Source organism: Ischnura elegans, chromosome 7 (assembly GCF_921293095.1).
Source record: "Ischnura elegans chromosome 7, ioIscEleg1.1, whole genome shotgun sequence".
Lineage (NCBI taxonomy): Eukaryota > Metazoa > Arthropoda > Insecta > Odonata > Coenagrionidae > Ischnura > Ischnura elegans.
The window spans coordinates 1,737,117-1,764,513 of NC_060252.1; the positions used below are offsets into that span (position 1 = coordinate 1,737,117).

The 27,397-nt window shown below is 39.4% G+C and overlaps 1 protein-coding gene and 1 long non-coding RNA gene across 4 annotated transcripts in view; one reads left to right on the forward strand and one right to left on the reverse strand.

Annotated features, from left to right (window-relative positions):
* The window catches only part of LOC124162349 (potassium voltage-gated channel subfamily KQT member 1-like), a 377,689-nt gene that overhangs the window by 210,427 nt on the left and 139,865 nt on the right, over positions 1-27,397 (reverse strand). For both annotated transcript variants that reach the window (XM_046538857.1, XM_046538855.1), the window contains exon 3: positions 8,905-9,031. In XM_046538857.1, the coding sequence (XP_046394813.1) occupies positions 8,905-9,031 (127 nt within the window). The remainder of the gene's footprint in view (positions 1-8,904; positions 9,032-27,397) is intronic.
* Positions 13,659-14,653, forward strand: LOC124162350. 2 transcript variants are annotated; one of them, XR_006865542.1, is made up of 3 exons: positions 13,659-14,173; positions 14,260-14,398; positions 14,559-14,653. It is a non-coding gene; the product is annotated as an uncharacterized LOC124162350 (long non-coding RNA). The 2 variants fall into 2 exon arrangements; XR_006865541.1 differs by having other exon boundaries at positions 13,659-14,398.

Genomic DNA, 27,397 nt, shown 5'->3' on the forward strand with positions numbered 1-27,397 from the left:
ACTCGGGGAAAGCATTTTTCAAATGGCTCTTAAACCCATCAAAATCAGCTCTTTTAAAAATGGTGGAGGCGGAGGTGCGGGTGCTGGAGAATGAAGATCCTTGGCGGCGTCCGTGGGAAGGCCCCAACACTTGATCAAAGCGATCGTTTTCCGGGTGAAGGACTTTGTGGGATCGCCGGGAATTTTCCGGTATGCCTTCCGGTATTTTCCTCCTGTAGAATATCCAGTATTTTTGGTGGTAATCTTCAGAGTTCATCAAGACAGTAGCGTTTTCCTTGTCAGCTGGCAAAACTTTGGTCGTCTTGTTCCTCTGTTGCACACGGATGGCGGGTTGCTCGTTTCAGCTGATGTTTGCTTTGGGTGGTTTGGGCGTCTTCAGGGCCATGGAAATTTTCCGCCCTCACCTCTTCTGCTTGGTCAACGGGAAGTTTTCTCACGGCAGGTTCAACACCAGCAATGATATCACAATATGGTATGATTCTTGGAGCTGGATCGAAGTTGAGTCCCTTGGATAGGACTGAGAGGGTAGGCTCGTCAATACTATGGTTACTGAGGTTGATCCCTAGCCTTTTTGGGCCAGGGGGCGGAGTCGCCGTCTTGGAAGTCGTCAGGTTGTTAAATTTCCTTTTTTGTCTCAAAGTGTCTTTGGGGAAAATTAACTCCCCCATGGCTATCGTGGCTCGGTCAATACACTCCAATCAAACGGTGAGAGCGTGGCTGCCAAGTGAAGGTGGAGAGCCTTCAGGGTTTTAGCGCATTGGTCCAGACGCTTTCTCTAGTCACAGACAATTTCACGAACAATGGCCATACTAACACGTTTCAGGATCCGTTCAACAGCCGCTGAATTGACTGATGAACATACCACCGCATATGTTGGTATTGCCTTTTCATCCCGACAACGGAGGAGGAAGGCAAGGGAGCTAAACACACTTGCCCTCTCCTTTTGTAAATCATCCAACTGACGGATGCTTCGGTGAATCTCCTCTCCGCAGAGGTGTGTGAAAAAAGATCTGAGGCTTTCCCAGTGTATGTTGAAGTTGAAGATGGACGACATGGCCATCGAAACGTCGGCAGAGATGGAGGGCCTTACCCGGTGGGAAAACCTAAACAACTTCAACATCATATTACTTACGTCGGATAATATATGTTTTCATAGAAACATAATTAGTTTCTAATTTATGCCTTACTCTCAATTTTAAGTATTGATTTAAACCTCCTAAGTATATATCAGGTCATTATCCTTCATAAGCTTCTGAAAAAGGCGTTATTTCTTATACACATTTTACTGAAGAGAAACATATATACAAAAACGACGCAATTTACATTTTTTACAACTAAATTACAGAATTAAAACTTTCAGAAATTAAAAAAAAATATTTTTTCATTCACTATCTGACGAAATCCTGATTTGTTGCCTCTCGTGATATTTTTGTAGTAAACCGTTCATGGAACTTTCTTTTGTCTATTTTTCGCGCCATTATTGCCTCCTATAGCAGTTGTCCCTAGGGAAGAACGGACTCTTCTGCAAAACCTGCTCCGTGAATGAAGACTGTGAAATGAAAAGCCTTGAAGCAGTTGGTGCTAGAGGAGAAACGGAATTTGGAGAAGTAGTAGTCGTATACTCATGCTAATTACCTCCAATGCAGAAATTCGAGAGAAGAGATTTTGATCTTCTAATACACGACGACGAGCCATTTATTTGTGGGGGAGATTTTAACTATTAATACATGCATTGGATATGCCACCAAGACAATAATAATGGAAAGCTATTGCATAAATGGACACAAGAAAACAAACTACGAATAATTGCACCTGACGCACCGACGAGGGTGCGTGGCAATAGAATCATCGACTTTGCAGTCACAAAGGGGCTAAGACGCCCTGCTAAAGCAATGGCATTTAATAATCTGAGTAGTGTTCACTACCCTGCGTTAATTCATGTTGGCACAACACCAATTTAACTCCCAGACTTGCCAGAAAGACTGTGTTACGGGCTAGCAGACTGGAAGCTCTTCCGCGAGACGGTGACGCACAGAATTCAAAAATACGAAAATGAAGAATTAGACACAATAGCCAAAATGTTAGAGGAAGCAATCAAAGAAACAATGGGCATAGCTAGCCCCAAAAAGCGCAAAAAACCGGCAGAGGAAGTTAAATTAAACTATCAAACTAAATACCTAATTAAGGAAAGGAACAACGTAAGAAGACCATACAAAAATATCAGCACGTAATACCTAAAAAAAGATACTTCGAGCTCTAAACAATGAAACAAAAAGACAAATTACGACACTCAGGAGAGAAATCTGGGTAGACAATGAGATACCAACATGGATGCCTAAGTGAAGACACGCGATTATGTCTCTCTCGCGTTTTTATGTCTTTTTGCGTTAATTTTATCTTTCTTAGTGGTTTTGCGCGCCCATGCGAGTGATAATTTACATAGTGAATCGCCCCAATCAAAAGTGGTTCCGGTTCCCGTCACCAGCTTCAAACATGGAAAATTTATGTGTGTGGTTTGTCAGCGGCCTCCCCATCACCTCGTCGCCAAGGTCCCGGCGAACCGCTGGCCTCTCCGCCGGAACCTCGACGGCGAACCCTGGCAACGGATTCATACTCCTGCTTCTAGTGATCCTCTCTGGTGATGTGAGTGTAAACCCCGGTCCTACCAGCTCTTCCTATGTATACTATCTTCCTATATATACTATAAGCATATACTATCAAAATGTGCGAAGTGTTAAAAATAATTTATCCGTATGCAATTCTCATGCTCTCCCCCTTCGACATAATTGCTCTCTCAGAGATATGGGTGACTCCATCTGTTCATGACGGTGGGCTATTTTTTCGCGATCTCCTTCTTTCTATCGGCGAGATCGTTATTCGAGAGGAGGCGCAGTTCTACCCGCCATCAATTCTGTGCTCCCATCCAAACGAAGAAAGGAATGTGAAATTTTGTGGAGCGAAATATCTCTACCTCATGCGAAAGTCACTAAGGAAACCAAAATACTCATTGGGTGTTTTTACTGTCCCCTCGCAAGCGACATAAGTGTTTTAGAAAAGTGTCTTGAATCAGAGTTTCGAGCTATAAACCTGTGCCCTGTGATTCTAGTTGGTGACTTCAATCTTCCTATTCGCTGGGAATCTCAATCCCCATAATAGACATATCATTGAGTATTTCACCAATGCTCTCCAACTCCCCCAACCTTGTCTTCAGAGCATTCGCAATACGGCAACCCTAGACTACTTGCTCTCAACCACGGCGTCCGAGGCAGTCATCCCCGGCCGAAATATTTTCGAGTCGCACCATGAATCCGTTGAAGCTCATTTCCTCTTTCGAGGCCCGTGGAAACTCCGTGGAGCTCCCTCCTCCTCTCCAAAACCCTTTCCGTCGTGGTCGAAGGTTCATTGGGAGGACGTCCACCGCACCATAGACCTAATGCCTTGGGGTTAATTATCCTCTTTGTCCCCTGAAGAAGGCGTGGACTTTCTCCATGGTGCCCTTCACGCCGCTGATTAGATTTTGTTCCTGTAGCGAATCCAAAGACAAAAAAGTTCCCCCAATGGTTTAAACCGGACACCATTCACATTCTCGGGAACAAAAATCGCGCTTGGTACCTCCACAAGGCCGTCCCCAAAATGCGGAAACTCGCCGTTGTTTTGTTGACCTCCGCCGATACTCCAAATTTCTTATCCGGCGAGACTACGAAAATTAAGCGCGGTCTGTTTCTTCAAACATATCTTCCAGTCCCAAAAAATTCTGGACCTTCATCAATCAACGCCGTAGCCGTCCGCAGATTCCTGAAGCAGTCTCCTACGATGCCAGAAATGCCTTGGGCTTAGAGAGACCTAATCTCTTTCTCAAATTCTTTTCCGATTGTGTACAGCCTACTTCCTTCCACAATGTAACCCCTCCTCAGTCCCTCCAACCGCTGTCTAGCGATTCCCTATCATCCGTTCAGACAGATTCCAGGGAAGTTTATACTTTCCTTTGTAAAATACCCCTTCACCGCTCACCCGGTCCTGATGGTCTCAGCCCTAAACTCATTCGCAACTGCGCCTCTTCCCTTGCACAACCTCTAACCCTTTTGTTTAATCGCTGCTTTTCATTAGGATCCTTTCCTCCTCAATGGAAATGCGCCAACGTTATCCCGATACTCAAAGCGGGAAGCAAAGCTGACGTCACAAACTATCGCCCTATATCTTTGCTTCCAATACTTTCTTCCATCCTGAGCGTATAATTCTCAACAGGATTTTCTATTTCACCTCTACCTTTTTCCCCCAGCAGCATAGTACCCTTCCGGGGAGATCATGACTAACAAATCTTGCTGTCTTCCAACACCACGCCGAAACTGCAATAGACAACTCTCGCCAACTTGATGCCATCAACCTTGACTTCTCTAAAGCTTTCGACACACTCCATCACCAACTCCTCCTTTATAAACGAAGACAACAGTTTGGCATGCATGGTAAGTTCCTTAGCCTTCGCTCAAGCTTTTTCTCCCATATAACCCAGCGTGTAATACTCGCTGGTGGCTCTTCTTCTTGGCCTCCTGTGACGTCAAAAGTTCCTCAGGGCAGTGTCCTAGTACCTTACCTTTTCAATTGATATATTTACGATATTCCGTCCAATGTTCTACCCTCCCAAACGCACACTCTTTTATACGCGGACGATTGCAAGATCTACAAGGAGATAAAAAACACCTCTGACTGCAGAGATCTCCAAATTGCCCTAAATAAAGCTTTCCTGTGGAGTGACACTTGGAAATTAAAGCTCAACCCTAAAAATGCAGCATCATGACTGTTGCATTAAAAACACAACCCGTCACTTTCGACTACACCATTAATTCATCTCCCTTGACCAGAGTTACGACGATGAAAGATTTGGGCGTTATAATCGACCCCAAACTAAACTACTCCGACCAAATTCAGACTGTAAAAAAAGAAAGCCTTGTCTCTGTTGGGCCTTCTTTGCCGCTTCACGGATCCCATTGCACTCCACTCCTATTTCTCAACGATTTTCCTTACCATAGTTTTATTCTGCTCTCCAATTTGGTCCATGTCAGCCCCGACTAACCTAAAATCCCTTGATTGCATGCCCCACTTCTTTGCGGAAATAGTTAGGCATAGAGTCCCTCACTTACGCAATATCTCCTCTGATGCTGTATTGTATTCTCTCTCCGTGGCCTAATCTGCAGTATCTCAGACTTAAAATTGACTTCAACTTTCTACACAATATCTTAAACTCGACTTACGACTGCCCTGAACTCCTCTCTCTGTTGAAGTTTAGGATACCGACTCGTTCGTTCTCCCTACTCCACCTTCCTATTACCCAGAATCTCCCTGACCAAGCGCTCACCTTTATATCGCCTCTAAATCCTCCCTTCTAAATTCGCTCCCTCCTCCCAACAGTCCTTTATACCTGTCATGCTAGAAATTTACCGCACAAGCTCTATCCCATTTGTCTGCCAATTGAATGCTATGCATTCCCTACTAGTTAATTCTTTGTTTTTATATTGTTATTGTATTGTGTCTAATTATTGCCATTAAAAAAAAAATTCACTGTAAATTGGCGTCACGGCTGTATGTGAAAATTACTTCATTAAATAAAGATCAATTTACCTAATTGAATAAAATTGATGGCTCCATTTGGAAAATAATTAAATCACTAAGGCGAACTCCGCAGAGTGATCCAATTATATACGTCAATGAGAGGGAAATATATAGTTTGAAAGAAAAAGCTGACGATATGGCAAATATTTTAGAAAAAAACCTTTTACAACAATAAACCGCCGCTACACACTCCGATCGTAAGCATTAACCCTGGGAAATTAATATAAACCCAAACACTATTCCGGAAATCACTCTAGATGAAGCAGGGCAAGTCATTAAAAGTCAACCAAATAGAAAGGTCACCGGAGATGACAATATGCCGAACGAAGTCATCAAGCAAATCCCGATTGAAGCGGGGAAATACATCGTAAAACTGGCCTTTATATATATCGATATAAACTGGGTATTTCCCAAATATATGGAAGAAATCCATCATAAAATAATGCCAACGAAACAAAAGAAAATGCTACTCCCTGAAGAGATGAGACCTCTATCACTCCTATCAAATATGGGGAAATTACTTGAAAGGATAATTGTTCCACACGCCCGAGAGTACGTAGAAGGCAGAAATATACAGGGTGTTTCAAAAAGGACTTTACAACTTTAAAAATTCATATAACTTTTATTAAACAAGGTACAGAGCTGGTTTTGGTGTTATTTTAAAGGAAAAAACTTCAATTTTTTTGCATTAAACTAAAGATGTTCTATGTGGCTTCCGTTGGTTATTCTGCAGACATCCCATCGGTATTCGATTTCTTCCCAGACTCTCACTAGCATTTCAGGTGTAACTTGCTCAGCAGCAGCGTAAATTCTTGCTCTAAGTTCAGCTAGAGTGGCCCGCAAAGGAGGTACGTACACCATATCTTTTATGAAACCACAGAAGAAAAAATCGAGTGGTGTCAGGTCTGGGGAACGGGGGGGGGGCATGCAATTGGCGCATCACGGCCAATCCATTGACCTGGGAAGCAGTCATTTAGAAAATCCCGGACGGCAGTCAGATAGTGTGGTGGTGCGCCATCTTGCATAAAGAAAACATTTCGTTCTCGGTCATCCTCATCAATCTGTGGTATTAAAAATTGTTGCAACATATCAAGGTACACTACTCCATTGATGGTTCTCTCTTGGAAAAAAAGCGCCGTATACTTTCCTCTTGCTCAACGCACAAAAACGTTCAATTTAGGGCCATCACGAACATGTTGTAATGTTTCATGTGGATTTTCACTTCCCCAAATCCTACAGTTGTGTGTGTTTACCTTGCCACTTAAGTGAAAAGTGGACTCGTCAGAAAAGATTATGTTATCAAAGAAATGTTCATCATCATCCACTCGATTTAACATTTCCACACAGAAGTTCCTACGGGCAATGTTATCAGTGTCTTTAATTGATTGTGAAGGCGAATATCGGTATGGTTTCAAGTGCAAACTTTTTCTTAACACACGCCAAACCGTCGTATGTGGTACTTGCAGCCCACGAGATGCACGGCGGGTCGATTTCTTAGGGCTATTAACAAAACTTTGTCTCACTTGCTCAACGACTTCGTCAGATGTGCTTGGACGACCTGAGGATTTTTTATGAAGCACTGAACACCCTGTTTCTACAAAACACCTATGCCACTCATAAATTGTAGGCCTACTAGGAGGATCTTTAGCGTACTTGGTACGAAAGTTTCGCTTAACTGTTGTCGCAGACTTCGATCCTTCAAACCAAAACACACAACTAGCACGCTCCGGCCCAGTGAAGGCAGCCATCTTTAACGTAACTGTCACTAGCGCTTGTGCGGCGCGATTAGGCACTAGCGGACTACGCGAGTCAAAACTTGAACTGTTTTCCTTTAAAACAACACCACAACCAGCTCTGTACTTTGTTTAATAACATTTATATAAATTTTCAAAGTTGTAAAGTCCTTTTTGAAACACCCTGTATATTACCACCAGAACAATTCGGGTTAAGATCAAATCGCTGCACTATACAACAGATACTCAGAGTAACAGAATACATAACTGACGATTTCATCAGGGAAGAGGTGACAATAGGAATCTTCCTAGATATTTACAAGGCTTTCGACAAAGTTTGGCATTACCGCAAATGGAACAAAATGACTTTCCGAAATGGATTTTTAAATGGACACACTCTTACCTCAGAGAACGCTCATTTATGGTCAAGTGGCGACATTAAAAAAGCACCATAAAAACTATGACAGAAGGAGTCCCCCAAGAGTCGATCTATGAACCGCTACTTTTCAATATCTTTACTGCTGACTTCCCTTATCTAGTGATTTAATCGATGGAATTTTCTTCCTCACAGGAAAATCCTCTAAAATCGTTGGCACACTAACGGCTTTGCCTGGTTTCGCTAATTAGTGGGGCCCTCTTCGCTTTTATAATGTTGGGGTGTTTTTCCTCTCCCAGAGGCGTCGCGTCGTCGGGCTTCTATCGCGGCGGGCCCTCTTTCCTTACTTTGACCTCCAATATATTGTAAACTTAATGGCACAGGAGGGAAATAATTCTTCAAGTCATGCAAAAATTATTGGAGAATATGAATGTAAAATTTCAACTTGTCAGCTTAAAAAAAATCGTTTTTGAGGTTTTGGCCAGCTTTTTTTGATTCTTGCCCTGTGACGGATAAGATTAGCCGCAAGTCACGTATTTTATAATTTTAATAATGCTACCTTAAGCGCATAAAGAAGTTTTATCTTAAATATTGGTTCAATAAGACTCGACATAGCGACACTTTCACTCACACAAGAATAACGTGAACGTGGTGAAGGGCATTTGGTTTGTAGTGCACCCGCGAAGGGACGATTAAGGATGTGAGGAAGGTGATTCCACTCTTATGTGAACATCCGCAGCGGAAATCATCAATATTCTTTTTTTCGATTTCATTCACTTTCGTCCACTTACAATTAGTGAGATGGGGCCCCACCCGATTCCCATTTCTCCCCCACAGTTACTTTTCCTTCCCATAATGCACCGCGTGTCTGCTTTCCACCGCATCGCCATTAGATCTCTCCCTCGTGCGATTTTTCCCAAGCTGTGGCTCGACATAGCGACACTTTCACTAACACAACCCACTGTAAAACGCCAAGAGTGGAGACTAGATCCAGCAAATTCGCGGAAATAGATTCTCATTTCTTGCGCTGGCCATAAAACTATCCCCATGCACATATATGAGGTCGATGGTGTGAGCATAATAAACTCAGATGAAGGGAAATATGTGGAAGTGACGAATTTGAGTGGATGCTCTATAAGTTGTGCATGGAATGTGCTACGACTAAAGAAGGAAGAAATGATGGCTCACCTATGATGCATATTGGCTTCCGGATGAATCTCAGGCGGCCGCAGAACCCCATGTACTTGGATCGACACCCGGCGGACCACAAACGGACCATATACTCCACGCCGAAGAACACAACCAGACAAATCTCCTGCGGAAAGACAAAAAGAATTCGCGACGTGAATGCAAAGCGAATGAGGGAATCAATGCAACCATATGCAAAAATCATTCAAAGGTGTAAAGGGGAAGTTTTGGAACATTCAGACAATTAATGGAGAAAGAAAAAAGGAATGAGGTCAATATTTTCTGATTGGCCGCGACACGAGACACAAAATCTCGTGTTTAACAAACAACGGATTATTCTTGTCAACTATGCTCCGGTTCATCATTGCACCTCATTCTTGCGATGCGATGCAGGTATTATTGGGGAAAAAGTATCCCAACAGAGTTTGTTATGCCACCATCTCTTCGCAGGAGAATGGATTCCATTTTTAACTGTATATAATCCTTGGAGCGAGACGAGGTAAATTCAAATACGGTTTTTATTCAGCCACCAAGGTCGTGACGGTGAACTTGCACTGTTGTCAACGGCTTTCGGGAGCAGGTGCATATTTCTCTTCCACTTTCTCATTTTCTCTTATCTGTTTAACACTTTCAATTGTCAGTGTTTCCATAAATAATGAGAGATTGCTGGCAAACACAGTTTGCCATACATTAATTTCTCTTTCAATTTGTAAACATTTTATGTTAATAATACAGATCAAACTAGTGAATACAATATACTTGGAACACATTATGCCTTATGTGAATCAAAACACATACTCATGAAAGGCAGATTTCCTCCCATGCCGCTAGTATCAACATAGGCGCTTAAAATAGAACAGGTGCTCGAGAAAACCGAGGTTTGGCGACAACGCGTCTGCCAGGGAATGAAAGGTGGTTTATGGATAAGGATGTCAATCTTGGGTCTTCCTATTAGGATTTGTTGACAACTTTGCAAATCACAAAGGGAGTGTGGAGGAACCCACCCTCTTCCCTCTCTCTCTTCTCGTCCGGCGACCGAGCGCGTATAAGGCGGACGCGAGCCACACGCAGGAGACGAAGCACCTAGTGATCGCGTCATGTAATGTCATTGTGTAATTCGACTTAACCGAACAAAACCCCATTGAGAGGAGCTCAGTTGATTGGTTGACCAAAGAACGCAACATGCCATTCGCATTAGACATTGATTGAATCGAGAACCTTCACGGCGCACATATTGCGTCTTCATATAAAATAATCCGCTCCTGGAGAGAACGTTACTCGAACCCCACCGCAAGAGGGTCGGAAGAGGGCCAGTAGCCGGCACCGACAAAAATGTCGTCGGTACCAAAGGTGACAAAGGAGTGGTGTCTACACCTTGGTTCGCATCCACGTCTCAATCGAACTCAACGGCTTCAACGGTTTTGGGCGGCGCGGCGGCGCGCAGGACACACACAGTGCTCGTTCGGTTCTCACGTCGAGTGCGGAGGCGTTGCGGGAGCGAATGACACGTTGGCAGTGGCGGACCTAGGAATTTCGTCCAGGGTTAGGGGGGTGCCCAAAACCAGTGGGGTCTGGGGGACATTTTTTTGAAAAGCAGGGTACTAAGCCGAGGGTTTTGAACTAATTTTAACACTTTTCACAATCAAAAAAATTCCATTTTCAAATTAATCTTCGGTATATTCATGGCATTTCAATATTTATTTCATGGTGAATCCAAGTATTAGTGGTTTTATACTTCGGGGAGGGAGGTAAGGGGGTCCGGACCCCCCCACCCCCATCGCTACACCAATGGACGTTGGGTCTTACTGCTTCATAGATTGTATAAATGGACATGCAATTTCTTTGGCAGCAACTAGAGAGGATGAGAGAGAACCTTGGTATTTTCTGCGATCTTAAGCAAATATTTCTTGCCATCTGCCTAGAAAAATAGTTGATACCTTTCTCAATCCTATGAAACATGCGTTCTGTCCATGTGCCTGTCTGCCCTTCCAGAAGAGCTAAAACTTCTTCAAAGGCATTCTAATAAGTGGCCCATCGAATCTGCTCGTTGACTATCTTGTTTTCCTCAAGAATAAGCTAGCTATGGCCTATGGCGATTTTTGTCGTTTCTCTAGATTTTCTTAGGTTTATTAAGACGACATGATATTCAAGTTGATCAATTTTAATAATACTTAATCACAAGATTGAGAACGTCTTTCTTTGAGGAAGATATCAATCAAGGAGTTCAACAATACGTTAAGGAAAAAAATAAAGGCAACGGAATAACAAAAATAAATAAACAAAATACTAACGATTACATTGCACTTAAAGTAAGAGAAATTGCTCTGTACAACACTCCTCAATTTCTCATAGCTAGTCAGTACATAAAGATTTGTAGAATACATACAAGCAATTTAATTTAAAACATAGGTAGCTCATGGATCACACTCTAATTATTAAATTTTTCTTGTAGACATAGTTCAGATCTATGCTTCACAAATGCTGCTAGAGGTAAACCTTTAGTGTTCGATCTGAGGTTTCCGCGGCGTTTCTTCAAATGAGTCTTGGCTTCCGTGCGTTCCACCGCGTTTAGATGTCCATAAGTGACGGACATCTCACTTATGGACATCTAAACGCGGAGGAACGCACGGAAGCCAAGACTCATATAAACCTTTAGTGAATATATCACTAGTTTGACAATCTGTTGGAATGTATACAACTTTTGACACACTTTGTTGGACAAGATCTCTTACAAAATTATATTTATTATCAACATATTTAAGACTTCTCTGATCCCATTTAATAGGTGAGTCTATACATGACTGATTATATTATAATAACATTCTTCATAAATTATAATTGGAGTTATTACTTCAGTTTTCAACTCATTTAACAACTGTTGCAGACACAACAATTTGGCCGTTGCGGAAGCTAAAGATAAATGCTCTGACTCAGTAGATGAGAGAGCAACAGTTCGTTGTCTCAGCCTAGAAGCCCACACAACAGAATAACCAAAAACTTGAAAAAAATAACAAGAAAGAGATTTCCTATCTTCATGATTTGTATTATCACCATCTGCATACCCAACTAAGACTGTATCAATAAAACCTTTATATACCAAACATAATGATTTAGTACCTTTGAGATAACACAGAACCCGCTTCAAACCAGTCCACAATGCCTTGGTTGATTTCGTTTGAAATTGGCTATAAAAGCAGACGGAAGCTGCAATGTCTGGTCTGGTTGAGACACAGGCATACATCAGTCCACCAATCAAAGATCTATACAGTGTATGCCCAATGGGTTCATATGGAATATCGCAAAATTTTGTAGTTGCCAAAGGGGTATCTCTAATATTTCCTGTATTCAATTTGAATCAACCTACTAATTTATCTATGTAAGCAGAAACATTGTATTGCTCTGTCTTTGAATTTTAAAACCCAGAAAATAATTTAACTCTCCAAGACCCTTCATTTCAAATTCTTGCATAAAAATATTTTTCAAATTCTTAAGAGACTATTCAATATTACTTACCACAATAAAATCATCTATATATAATAACAAGTAGTCAATTGTAAATTCGGCTGATCTTACATACACACACTTATCCGTAACACATTGTACGAACCCTATCTTGATAGTGAATGCATGAAACCTAGCATTACATTTCACTGGCGCTTGCGTTAACCTGTATAGTGTTTTAGGGCCGTATTCTTAGTCGACCCTACATATCCGTCCCTACATAACAAAAGGCCCCTACATGCGTTTCTCAGTCGACCCTACATAAGTGGTGGGGGGTGATTCCGTCGTCAACTTCTCTGAGATGACGTAGATGATGGCGCAGCGCCAATTTTCCATACTGGTGGCGTAATGGGAACTAACTATGAAAGTAAGAAAAAGCGTCCGATAACACAGGTCAACAGTGGTTTTGGTGCCGGAGCTGTCAAAGCTGATTCCAAGTATAATTGGGGTGCTGAATCCAAATATGATATTAGTTTTTTCCTATCAGTTCTAGTTTTCAAGATACAGATATGTTGTTACTTACGTAAAAAAATGTTCAATATGATGATATTACATAAATGATAAAACCCACAAAATATAAAGACTTGATTTATTTATAGGAATGTTAAATCACCTACAATTACAATAGTTTTACAATACAATTGAATACAAATAGTAACACTTTTCACTAAAATAAAACAATTTAAAGAAAAAAAAAAGACGTAAAAACGTCACTCAACACTACCGAAGCCCCTTTTGCGCGATTTTCTTGCGTGCACTTTGTTAAAACAGTCTCGTTTTAAGCACCAGCAGTAATCTGCCATCATATATTTATCCCATCTTCCTTGGTAGCGATCTTACATTGTTTTGATTTCCTGGTGAAATCATTCGCCTTGTTTTTCACTTGTGTCGCCTAAATTTTCAGGAAAACAGTCTAAGTGACTGTGTATAGTGAACTTTTATGCTAATATTACATCCAAGTGGTTTAAAGTTAGTGAGCATATTGTTTACCAGCTCAAGATAATTTCTCTCGCTTGTGATTTCCCAGAAAAAAATTTATTACCTCAACAAATGAAAGCCAACTGTTTTTTTAAATCTCATTCAATGGCTTGGCAAAAGCAGTTTTGTGGCCCATCTGTGTCTGATTTGTGGCCCATCAAAACTACCAGCTTTAAGTTTTTCTATACTTATCTGCGGCATTTTTATTCTTATGTAGCCGAAGCATGGTCCATCCTTGTCAAGAACCTTTACAAATTGCTTCATTAATGGCCGGTTGCAAGAAACTTTCGCTATTGGTTCGATAGCTATGGGTCTCATAAAGTTATGGAACTCATAACTTATTTTGGGTTGCAAGAAACAATCGGTCTCATAACCTAGCTCCCGATAGTTATTGCTTCGAGCACGTAGTTATTATGAAATCCAACAGATGGCGTTACCGTCGCAACTATAGCAACGTAAACAAATTTGAAGAGCGAATTTTGAAAGGTAATAAATAAACACGCGAAGAAGCCACTGAAGCCTGCTCAAATCAACTGAAATGGCAAAGCGAGGGAAAAACTTTAACGATTTTGAGAGAAATCTAGTTATTGAACTGGTCGGTGAAAAGAAAGACATAGTAGAAAATAAGAGGACAGACGCCGTTTTTCTGAAGGAAAAAATCGCGGCTTGGGAAGAAATAACAAGGCAATACAATGCGGTAAGCCAAACGGGGTTAAGGACAACCAAGCAGCTGCATGCCCTTTATGATTTTTTGAAGAAGAAGGCACGAAGTGATCAGCACGATGACCGGGTTATTATCAATTTCCTTATACTTGAAATTGTATGCTATTCTATGCAAAGTTATTCCTCATTACTAATCTTATTGTTCCTCAGTAGATTGAACTATATAAAACTGGAGGAGGAAGTTTTACAAGAAAACTCGACAATACAGGAGAGAAAATTATATCAATGCTGTCACCCCAATTCAAACCATTGGAAAATGCATATGATTCGAATGCAACTTTTTATGGAGAAGGTGATTCATAAATTTTCCATTTATGATTAAATTGTTTTAGTATGAATATTTACACCTCAAAAAATCTAACTTGCCAGATGCTCATTGTATACCAAATTATGTCTCTACTTAACATAAACCATAGCACACAACCTGCAATCATAAAATTCTAATATTTTAGATGGTGCAGGGACTTCACAAGAAATTACCGAGGAAAGTGACCAAGTTTTGGAAAATGAAAATTGTCAACAAGACTTCCAAGAGCCATGCATGCATGAGTTGATCCAAAATAAAAATAATTCTGCTTCACATTCAACTTCAATAGGAAACCCTACAACTCAAAAGAAAGCACAAAATAAGACAAAGAAAGGAGCAAACACTTCAGCTGCAAGCTTAAAATTAATAAGTACTAGTATTAACCCTCATATGGATTATCTGCGCCTTAGCGGCGCTCGTGGTTTTAAAAGTGGTGTAAAAATTTTCCATTCCGATGGATCATTTTGAAATTTTCAGTAGTCTATTTTTTCTGCCTTCTTCGTCTAACTACAAAATTTAGTTGGCATAGTGTTGATAGTTTACATTTTATTGGCCTCTAATGGAAAAAATTACGTCGTTGGATTTTCGGCGCCTCTGCGGCGCTCAGTATTTCCTCGTCGCTACGTCGTTGACTGCACTCCCAATGTTAATGTCAAAGCATTTATGTTTCGTATGAAATGCTATAATATATTTATTATCATATTATTTATATTTCTAAACATTATAAACAAAATGAAATTGTTAAACAAAAGGAAAATATTACCATACCAAGTTTGCTTTCTATTAAAGCTAAGAATCAAAATATTTGCCTCGTTATGATGTTCATTGACAAAACTTCATCTTTTTACAAGAATTATTCATAAAAACTCATGGCTAGTCAAAGTTGTTTTCTCATGGGCCGCCGACTTAGTTTTGTTTGGGCCGAGAATTTCCTCATCGCTACGTCAGGGTCTGCACTCTCAACGCTAATGTCAAAGCAATTATGTTTCATATGAAATGCTATAATCTATTTATAATCCTATTATTTAATTTTTTAACTTATAAACCAAGTGAAATTGTTTAACAAAAGGAAAATATTACAATACCAATAGTGCTTTCTCTTTTAGCTAAGAATCACTATGTTTGCTTCGTTATAATGTTCATTGACAAAACTTCATCTTTTTGTGAGAATTATTCATAGAAACTCATGGCTAGCCAAGGTTGTTTTTCCATGGCTTCCGACTTAGTTTTGCTTGGGCACCTTCTCCGCTCCGCATCCACGTACCTGCCGTGGTGATAGTCAGCTTTGGGTATATCCTAGAGTGACTCTGTTTAGAATTACTCCAAGCAGCAATTCTAAGAAATATTTAACACAATGCATTATTCGAATTCGTAGAATAATGCTTCCTCACCGTTATGTGAATATTTCTCTCTGAATGGGTAACTGTAACTTGCCAGGAGATTCATAAGTTTCACCGACTACCGTGAAGAACACATCGCACAGTTATTGTTATGTCTTGTACCTTCCATTCGAAAAAAAAAATCCCTTTGCGGCGACGATAGTCTATACAAAATTGCTGGAGTTTATATAGCTACTGATGACGTGACAGTTTACCATTGAGGTGAAATCAAGATAACTACCCAACTAATTGTGTGATAGAAAATTATTTCTCTTTCCTGACGATGAGTTTAGACTTTGCATGGTAAAAATCGTTTCAGTAAAGGACAATTTACCGTGAGGTGAAAATTTGTGAACATATTTCTCGTTTCTTTGTTTACTGAAATGCACAGATGTTTTGTGCATTGGGGGTGTTACTAACGTAAAGGGGTGAGTGAGAAGGAGAAAGGAGAAGGAATGCCAGGAGGTTGTTTTGAGGTGAAGGGGTGGTGTTGTGTCGACTGCCAAGGATCGGGGAATACCCAGATTGTTAGGACAGGTAGGAGTAGAAAATCCTTATCGCGAAAAAGGTTGGGAGTGCAAGGAGGCAATTAGATACAAAAGCCTGCTTTTTCTTCATCCTTCCAACGCTGCATGAAGGACAGGGAACAAAAGCCTTGTCAAAACGCCCCGCGGTGGCCCTCCCTTCATTCCAAGAAGGTCCAGCTCGGGTGGGTCATTAGGGTGGAGAGAAGTTCAATCAAGTTTTGTGGGAGGGGGGAAGAAGGTGGTGAATGACGAATAAGGGAGCTTAGTGGGAAGGTATGGACTGTCTCAATGTTTGGGTCAGTGAAACGCTAAGAAAGGAAACGGAAAGAAAATGTGAGGGAAGTCCTTCCAAAGTGAAGGTATTTTTGTCACCCCAGAGCATTCTTTCATCAGTTTCTCGCGCAGAGCTGGACGAAAAAAAAGCAGCTGCTCCTTCTCCCCTACCACCAATAACACATACTTCGAAGAATTTATTTTTTTTGGACTTCCCACCAATCCAGGAGTAAAACCTAATCTTATGCACTCCTACGCAAAACATTTACCCGTCCCTATCTAAGGAAACCTTTCCCTTAGGCTACGCGTCCCCAGTGGGGGAATGGGGCTCCGTGGTAGGAAAAGAGTACCGACTCTTCTAGCTCCATCTCCAAAGAAGCGTTGGGTTCTTTGACACGCCGCTTATCATCCCATATTATTTATATTTCAAAACCCATAAGACTTGATTTTTTTTTATTTCAGGACATTAGCTCCCAGAATATTCGTAAGATTTGTCTTGATCGCCAGAATCTTGTAAAAATCACGAAAGTGGCACTCGTCTCTTCTCACTTAACCTACATATGTTCCATTATTAACGTTTAATAACTTATCCTTCTATATACACTGCAAAGATATAACATATGGGTGGACGCAGTGAAGCAAAATTATGTCATATGGGCATAAACGAATTTTATTCGGTCATCATTTTTAGCATTTAGATACATAAAATTATAAACAATATAAACATTAAAAAGCGGAGTTTGTCGAGCTCTGCATATCAGAAAAATATTTCAAACAACAATTACACACGAAATTAAAACTTTCACTCAAAAATAACAAACAAAGGGAACTGAAATAAAGAGCATTACGGCAAGAAATGGAAAAGAATGCAGCGTTCAAGATTTTTTGTTATAACTTCAACAATAAGGGTTTAAATCTAGCAAAATACGGTAAGAAATAAAGATAATAGATGTATTTACCATTATCAATCAAAAAACTTGTAAATTCAGGCTAACGTTGAAGGATAATAGCAAAATATGACGCGGCGCCGCTGCGGCGCCGAGAATCCAACGACGTAACTAATTTTGTAAATCCATATGAGGGTTAAAAAGAGAAAAATAACCAAATCTTCATTTGATAAAGAATTACATACCAAAAAATGCAAAACTCTAGACACAGAACAGAGGATGAAAGACGAAATATCGAGAAGAACATTAGTAATCATGGAGAAGGAGGAAAAATTAAAGGACTTGGAAATTGAAATAAAGCGTGTTGAACTGAAGTGCAAAGAAATTGAGCTGGAAAAGAAAACTTTGGAATTGAATAGAATAAAAAGTCTATATGAATTCTGTGAGCATGAAGAGAGTTAAGCATTGTGATATATGTAACATTTTTAATCCAGATTTTGCAATGATATAGGGTTGACAATTAAAAGTATTAAATGAAATTGTTTGTGCTAAATTATTTGATTTTAATTCATAGAAAAGCCACTTATCATTATCTACAAATTTTTCAATTGAATTCCTACTGAATTGCATTCAATATCAGAAGTGCCCAACTCTTTTAAGGGGTGGCCCATGTGAGTTATAACTTGAATCATTGTTCCAAGAACTAATCTACTGCCATACACTTAGAGTGGAGGATATTTCCTGCCTGCTTCAATGTTTATGGGTCATGCAGAGTCAATTCATAAAAGTTTCCTATTCTTGAGCTAGAACATAGGGCTGTGAGTGGATCACCTCATGAAGCATGCATTACATACTTTTGGAGCAATTTTTTTAGAATAGATTTGAAAATAAAATACTATCAGTCATTTTCAATTCCAAATTAGAATAGCCTTATCCATGATAAATCATGACTATTCCAACCCAATATCTCCTTAACATTATTTGCCAACCAATTGTAATGCATTTTCAATGCTAATGAGGGCTTTCATATCGCTTTGGTGTATGTTGCATTATAACTTTAGCGTGAATCGTTGGGGCTCCAATACAAAGATGCTGCACTTCTAAACACAAATTTAGCAATCGTTTTAGTCAGACTCATTGCTTGGTCCTTTCTACCAGGCAATTAGCCCAGTGTACATCTTGGCACACAACCCATGTAATTTTATCATTGATTATTGATTATATTAATTCAAAGCAATATAAGCAAACATAAAATACAATATACTGGGCTGTTAACATTTATTTATGAAAGTAAGTTTGGGATGTCCGACCAAAGTTTAATTAAAATAGGTATCAATTATTGTATTTCTGATAGCACGCCCAAGAGCATTTGGGTTTTCTTCATTAGCTTGATCTTCTGCCTCCCCAAAGTCATCCACATCATCAATAAGATCACCAGGAATTATAGCCAAATTATTCAGAATGGCTGTTGCAACTACTACAGACAATGTTGTATTTATAGTAGTCCTTAGACCAAGTGATAAGCAGGGGAACCTCCTTTTCCATACCCCTATTGCCCTCTCAACAATGTTCCTTGTTTTTATATGGGAAGAATTATATCGATGCTCTGCAACTGTGGCTGGATTAGCTACGGGTGTCATTAGGTAGGGCCTGCAAGGATAGGCACTGTCTCCCAAAAGATAACCACTACCTAACTCTTTAGCTTCCAATTGAGCACGAATAAAGGAAGCATTGAAAATTGTACTATCGTGAGTGGACCCAGGCCATCGGGAAACAATATCGATGACTTTTAGGTCTGCATCACAAACAACCTGCACGTTGATGGAGAAATAGCCTTTTCTGTTGCGGAACAGTTCTGCATTATCTCCCCCTGGAGACTGAATTGGTATGTGTGTACCATCGATGCAACCAATCACAGAAGGAAACCCAGCAACATTAAAAAACTTTGTTTTCACATTAACTAAATTTTCATTTTTAGGGAAACAAATGTACTGTGGACGGAGGAGGGCCAATTGATGTGTTACTTTCTTAATAATCCTGCAAACTGTTGATTTATGCACTCTAAATGTATCTCCTACAACTATTTGAAAAGTTCCTGTGGCAAAAAAATCTTAGGGTAATGAGTAACTGATTGAGAGGTGTGATGGACTTGCTTCTTCTAGTCAGTGGCTTTAAATTATTTTCAATTTTTTGCAGAATGTCCATAACCAAATTCTTATTTAATCTGAATCTTTCACAAAATTCTTCATCATTGTAGAGGTGGAATGGATTTTGTCGCTCCCTTATGAATCTCAGTCTTGGTGCAACTCTCAATATATCAAGTACTTCTTCATCAGAGGATGTTGAGGATGCTTCACTCTCCTCCATTCTATGAAATTATAAGATATTTAGGAAGTGAATATTCCAATAAAATTCAATGCATGGTAGCATGAAAACACGTTACCATATGCTATTATATGAACATAGGTCACAATATGTAGGTGCTAAAACAGCTTAAATTCAAATTTCAAATTAAATTAAAAAAAGTTTATATTAAAATGTTTTCGAATGTCTATATTCAATGAGAAAAAAACTTGTCCATTAGTGTTAAATTATCTCATTGAAGAAACTTGTTCATTTTTTCTGATCCAATATGTGTAGTATGGCTACCCCACGAAACACAATATGGGCTACCCCATCTGGTTACATTGGTTTCCGCATGAAACACAACATTGGCTCCCCATTACATCTATGATGATGAATCATTGAGTTCATTATAATATATTACGTCTCAGCACTTATGGTTCCATGATAGCTTTCCTACTTACATATTCACAGCCCACTTATTTGAGGCTATATGTAAATTTATACTAATGACTCTTACACCGTTGCACATAGGTATATAGGGATAACAATAGTTAATGGTGTTTTTATGGCAATGGAGATATTTTAATTTTTTTAAAATCAGCATTACAAGCTATAAGGGAAAATATTTGGAAATGAAATCCTGTAACTGGGGTGACATGTTCCGACCAGAAAATTCATGAAGCATATCCATAAACTATCACAGCAATTTCAAGAGACATTAACGTGGTTTATCACTGATATTCTCTCCAAAATTGAAATTATAAGAAGTTATCACAATATTTACTCTTAAAAATATTAAGAAAGTCCACAGGCATAAGCAAAATTGCAGCAGTTGTAGCTACAACTCAAAAGAATGAATACTAATGTCCTCATAGTAGTACACCAACTTCTATGCACACTTTTTTTCCTTCAATCATAAATGCTAAATGCAAGACATATAATTGTATTATCATCTTTAGAAGACCATGAAAAAGTGCTGATAAATTCTAAAGAACATTACAAACCTGTTGGATGAATTTGATTTTACCAGTCATCATGAGTATTTTTTAAATTTGTTTGACTTTTCTTTTAAGGAAGATGAAAAAAGAATGCACAACAATTCGGCATGGTGTTTCAAAATACCTCTCAACATTACTATAACTTACACAGAAAATCAATTATTCAATAATAAAATTATTCAATAATAATAGCTATTTTATTCTTAAGAGAATAAGTTCCATGCATCCATGGCATTGGTCTATTACACTAAATTGAATGTGAAATGCTGATTTAAGGACCTCTAACATTTGTGATAATTTCATCAATGGATAGTATGAAACAAGGTTACTTTCTAATTATGTAATGATCATTTTTTCATTAAGCACAGGAGCTATAGAAATCAAATGAATTCCAATTAGCTGAAAATCACTAAATACACCTTCAGCACTCTGTCCTCACAGGTTCTCTAACAACAGAATTATTGTAGCTGCTCCGTCAAACACATATGAATATATTACTATTGAAGATACTTCAGATAAGTATATGATTGCTTGGATCTTAGCACTTGCCACTGCCCAAACAAAATACTTTATTATTGTGTAGCTGAGGCAATTACTGTTAGGACTAAATATTGTCACATTTCATGCCAATAGGGAACTTGCATATATTTCAGATATAATCAATAGCCCCAAAATTATTTTAAAATATATGTTTGCATACCTCGGTGAAAGTTTTTTTAATTATTTTATGACGTGGTTTGCGATATTTAATGCATCAAAGATCACGAGAATTTTCAAATGCAAGTGAGAAGCGAAAACGCCCGATGATTGGCTAGTAGAAAAGTGACGTCATAGTTCAGTACGAGGAGGCGCGGCGGCACGGCCATAGTACTTTAATTGAATACATGCGACGGCGTGGTTATGATTCGTTTATTGAAGTGCAGACGTATCGGAGTTGTTCATTGTGACTTCAGGGCTATTATTTGATCTATTTCTCCTCCATTGAAAGCGATAGATTGCGTAAAGATGAAGGCATATGGTTATTCTTAGGCTGATCCTAGCAAGCTTCCTGTTACTGAATCCATCATGACAACAGGGTATTTTAGTGAAACTGTAGACTTCGTCGGCTCGGAAAGTCGATGCCGAGAAATGGAAAGGTAGCTGATGTGCATCTGTAATGTTTTATAGTTCATAACAAAGTGAGACTTGCGTATAATATTGGCGAAAGCGTATACTCATGTGAAATGTGTATTCTTTTGGCAGTCCGGTAGAGTCTTATGGTGAACTTATTTCCACCTCGAAGCTGTCGATGATACTTTCAACTTAAAAATACCTTGCCTGGAGGGCGACAGGAAGCTCTGAGGAAGCCAGACTATTAATGTTTCAATTTAGTAGCGATAATATAGACGAACTTCCAACACAATCTACCATCTTGTGACTAAAAACCCCGAAGCCACTTCCTATTCTGCAGAAAGAATCGGTCAATCGCCCTTCGATCAATATAATAAACACAACGTCTTCAGGTGTTAATAAGTTACTTTTGAAATGAAATACTTCCTAAATTCAGTGGCGGATACAGATGGGGGGCGCGCGCCCCTCCCTTGCGGGTCCGGCCGTATTGGCAAACATGGCAGAACCACGATTGTGACTTTTTTATATCATAAGATGGCATTGTCATATATATGTGTATAATTACATTAATTAAAATTTTATTTTACTCTGCCTGTGACTTGATTATTTTTTATTGCGATATCGCGATAAAAAGTAAAGGCAACTCAATATATCTTTTGCGCCCCCCCCTTGAGTGTTTTCTGTATCCGCCCCTGCCTAAATTAGCATTAAAATGTGCATGTTTTCCAAACAGAGTCTTTAATTCATTTTGGGAGCTTTTCTCACGATATATCAGAGACCTACTCTAAAGGCGAGCTCATAGTCATTGCGATCGGTTGTCACTTAAAAATTCCGTATCGGAAATCCTAGAGGGATGACCTTCGACGATGACCGTGATCACCTCCACTCTCACTATCACTGGAACCCGTGGTGAAAATATCATCCCAATCCAATTTCTATATGGTTTTAACTGGGGAAAGAGCAACATAGAACTGCACATTCTTTGGGCAACTTTAGGTTTGACTTTCCCTCAAACACCCCATTTCCCCTGTGGTGCACATCAAGATCCAATCTTTATACGATGGCCTGACAACCTTTAAATGGATCCTTGGTTTATCCTGACAACAAACTAAATGGAAATTGCTGATCCACACGTCTTCCTCTATCTCCACAGTTTCCAAATCAAGGGCCGCGGAACATTCCTCTTGTGACTCAACTTTTTCTGAAAAGCAAGCAACGGCGTAGAATAAAATCAAAGAATGCTGCGATAAATTTTTTGTGACCACCTCTGGATTCCATTCTTTTTCCATCTACAACTTCCTTTATCTTTCGGGATAAACTATGGGACAAGATAATGTTTAAATATTTTCATTAATTTATAACAAAATATAAGTTCTAAAAATACCCAAAAGTCATTTTATTAATCCGCACTAATGAGTGTAAATTAATGTGGAAGATGATCATGATCCCATCATGCTGTAGACGTAGTAGTTTTCCCTAGGTTGAGTTGCAAAGTTCATGAAGTTGACAAAACGGCCAATTTTTCGGTGCGCGGAGTCATTTATTGCACTGGCCGTGTCTACATTTTTGAATTTTTTTGTAATAAAATAAATCAGAATTTAGGGTAAAATTTCCTTTAAAATGACGAATAGTTCATTATTATAGCATGCAGTGAAGCCAGGATATAAATTTGCAAAGTACAGCGGCACATCATTTTGACGCCGAGAGTATAGAAGAAAACGCTCTTCTTGGCTGGCACTCGAATGCATGAGGATCAACGTTGCTCAATATTTTCATATTTCCTCCCTTGATTTTAAACATCATGGTATTTTCTATGTCCTTCCGTAACTGAAATTGAACAAGTGCCTTAGTAATTTGAGTCCATCGTAACGATCGAGAAACACCTATCTCGATTTTTGTTCGGAAGTTGAGTTTTTATTCTACGGCGGCCGAATTATCGAAAAATCTCAGTTTCAAGTTATTCAGTCAATGTAATATGGAAATATTATTTATATTAAAGTTATCTTCGCTCACATAGCACACGGGTTTATCATTCCGTTTATTATACTCTTATTTTTCCGTAACGCTCATCCCGACAGACGGCTTGCATCGAGGCTTTTCTTCTAATTTCTTCCGTGGGAATGCAGACGAAAATTTTTTCTGGGGTGTTATTGCACAGAGGAACAATGCACCACTTGTAATTTTTCCTTATTTCACCCACGTTCTCCTTTAAACGCAACGTGGCTCTTCCAAACCTGCAGTTACTGGGCTTGGATCTTGGACTCGTACTGAACTATGACGTCACAGCCAAAGATTAGTGGGGGCGGTATTTTTTAGCCCGCGAAACTCGGGCGACTTTTGGGAGTCATTTTCTAGGGTATAAACTGAATTTTAAGCGAAAAAAAGTATATTGCGGTACTAAGTGTTTACTGTAGTATATCAGCATACTGTTTATAAAAAGTATGCAATTTCCCTATTGTAACGTGTTTTACAGGTTAATCACTCTTTCATTATTTTATTATTAATTCCATACTCTGCTATTGTAAACTTTATCGGTCAAAAAAGAATTTGAGACAACCCAAATTTAAATAATATAGGAAGTTTTCAGTGTTGTCCTCAGTGCCTTATCATTGCTAGCAGACAATTCCTACGCCTGCTACAAACTAATAAGAAGAATATAGCGGTATACAAGCATCTGGTTTCTACGAATATATAATATTTTTCACGTTTGGCACTTGGTATACTTTTGGGAAGCCAATACTTCGTTTACGTACAACCATAGAAAACCTATTTTCATGCCACTATTTGCCACATAATAAACTTAACTACGGATGGTAAAAGCGAACGACGAACCTTGATGATGCAACGTAAGTTCCCACGTCAATGATCATATTTGCTCCGTACTTATTACTATCTTGTACAGACCGCTTTTGAAGTAATTTGAAGACAATAAGGTTCTACTTTTGGCTCGATATGAGTGTATTTGTAGCGATAATTAAGGTACCGACACGACCTGACGGACGACACCGATTGTTTATTTACCTTGAGCTGTTGCCCTAACAATGCGCCCGAAAATTATAGGACGTCTTTTCTTACTTTCATAGTTAGTTCCCATTACGCCACCAGTATGGAAAATTGGCGCTGCGCCATCATCTACGTCATCTCAGAGAAGTTGACGACGGAATCACCCCCCACCACTTATGTAGGGTCGACTGAGAAACGCATGTAGGGGCCTTTTGTTATGTAGGGACGGATATGTAGGGTCGACTAAGAATACGGAGAGCAAATAACCGTTTCCTATTTATAGGTTTCCTCCCCGTTGGACATTTTACCAAATCCCATGTCTTATTTGAGTTCTAAGCATTCATCTCCTCCTGCATTGCTTTAAGCTATTCCTTTTTATCATATCTACCATCAAACTCATCATATGACTCAGGTACACCATCTGCAAAGCCTATAGCATTTAACACCAAATTTGAATTATCTTCTATTACTTGTATTGGGGATAATTCTACTTTTACCCGATCAGAAAGAAGGTAGGTTAGCAGTCAGAATTTCACTCTATCTTCACTCTCTTCCTTAGGGTGCGGTCCAATGAATGCTACTTTCGCTACCAGACGCTACAGACGGAAGTGCTCCGGAGCTCCGGTCCATAGGCGCTACGTTCGCTACGAGAATTTCTTTTCGGACCGGTCAGGAGCGAAGTCAAGATGGCGGAAATGAACGAGGGCGAGCAAACTGGGATTATGAAATCGAATATATGGTTTTAATTGCGAATTGAGGTGATTATGGCAATTGAATATTAATAAATATATAAGAATATCATTTAAATGAATTATATTTTCCAATATCGAGGTTCCACTAAGTAAAGCAAGAAACTTTGGACCGTATTTCTCACAGCTATAGCTGTAGGGGGTACCCTCGCCTACCCCTTCTAAATGAAACTCATTACCCTAGAAAAGGAAAAAGTAGGTACTCTACCGTTTTCTCAGTTGAAACATGTCAACTTATTATGGCTAAGACTATTAAAAACATTAATCCATTTCATGTAAATCCTATTTTTCTTCAGATTTAAAGTTATGGCATGAGTTGATTTGTCGTTATGTGTTCTTACAATCCTTTCTTATATTACATGCCCCTTTTAATAATTTTTTGTTGCCTTTTGTATGTTAAGGCTGCTTCCAGAGACATTAGAGTTCATTTTGGGGGAGATACGAGAATGTTTGCGGATAGATAGTTCTTGCTATATATTTATTTAAATCACGATTAAATTTACATCTATTTACTAAGTGCGTCTACTCCGTTACTTCGTAGTCACTTTTATAGGAGAAAAGCGTCCACATTCAGCGTCCAACATCTGCAACGTGAGTTAACTCTCCATTGCCTCAGTGCATTCCCTTCGAATTTCCGCCAAAAATTGACTCGCTCCTCCGCTGACCCAAGTTTTCAGGGGAGCGTCTGGAGCTGGTCTGGAGCGAGGCGGGAAACGGGTGTATGACGTTTGCCGTGACGTCACAGCCTAACCTGTAGCGCTCCGTAGCGAATAACGGACCGCTTGGTGGCGCTCCGAAGCATTGGTAGCGTTCAATGGACCGCACCCTTAATTAGACTCTCTCTCACCGCCAGTGTGGCAAATTCAAAGGCCTTTTGGCCACCTGACTACTCCTCCTCGACTCCTCCTGGATTGAGCCATTTCCTGCAATATTCTCATTCTTATCACTCTCAACTTCCTCCTCCTCCTTATCACCATCTACGTTTCCTCTCCTTTCATTTTCCAGACATGGCAACCTATTTTATTCCTCTCCTCATTGAATATAATATCACAAGCAGAAATATTTTGTGTTCGGATAGACTCCGCAATCTATAACCATTAGGAGAGTAACCAAAGAAAATACATTTTTTAGATCTCTCATCAAATTTACCTTTTATGTCTACTTTATGTTTCTTGGCACATGCGTTACACCCAAATACCCTCAAATTACTCAAATTAGGTTAGACATTGAACCACATCTCAGCTGGCACTTTGTTCCATTCTAAACCTCCTGTTGGCATTCTATTAATTATGTAAACAGCTGTCAGAGCAGGTTCAATCCAGAACGACTTACTAACATTCCCATCTATCAGCATACATCGCACCTTGTCATTAATAGTACGATTCATGCGTTCATCAACCCTGTTTAATTCTGGAGTTTAAGGCGTAGTTAATTCCCACTGAATTCACTTATCCTTGAAAAAATCAATTACTTCCTTCTTTACATACTCAGTTCCATTATCACATCTAAGTTGTACTATGTTACAATTAAATCTATTACTGGCCATTGCCATATTCTGTTTGACAAAACTTGCTGCTTCTGATTTTAATTTAAGCCCAAATAATACCGTAAAATGTGTATAATCATCCACAAAACTCATTAGGTACTGAACTCCATCATATGCAGGTGGTTAAATAGCACCAAAGAGATATGAGTGAACCCCTTCTAAGGGT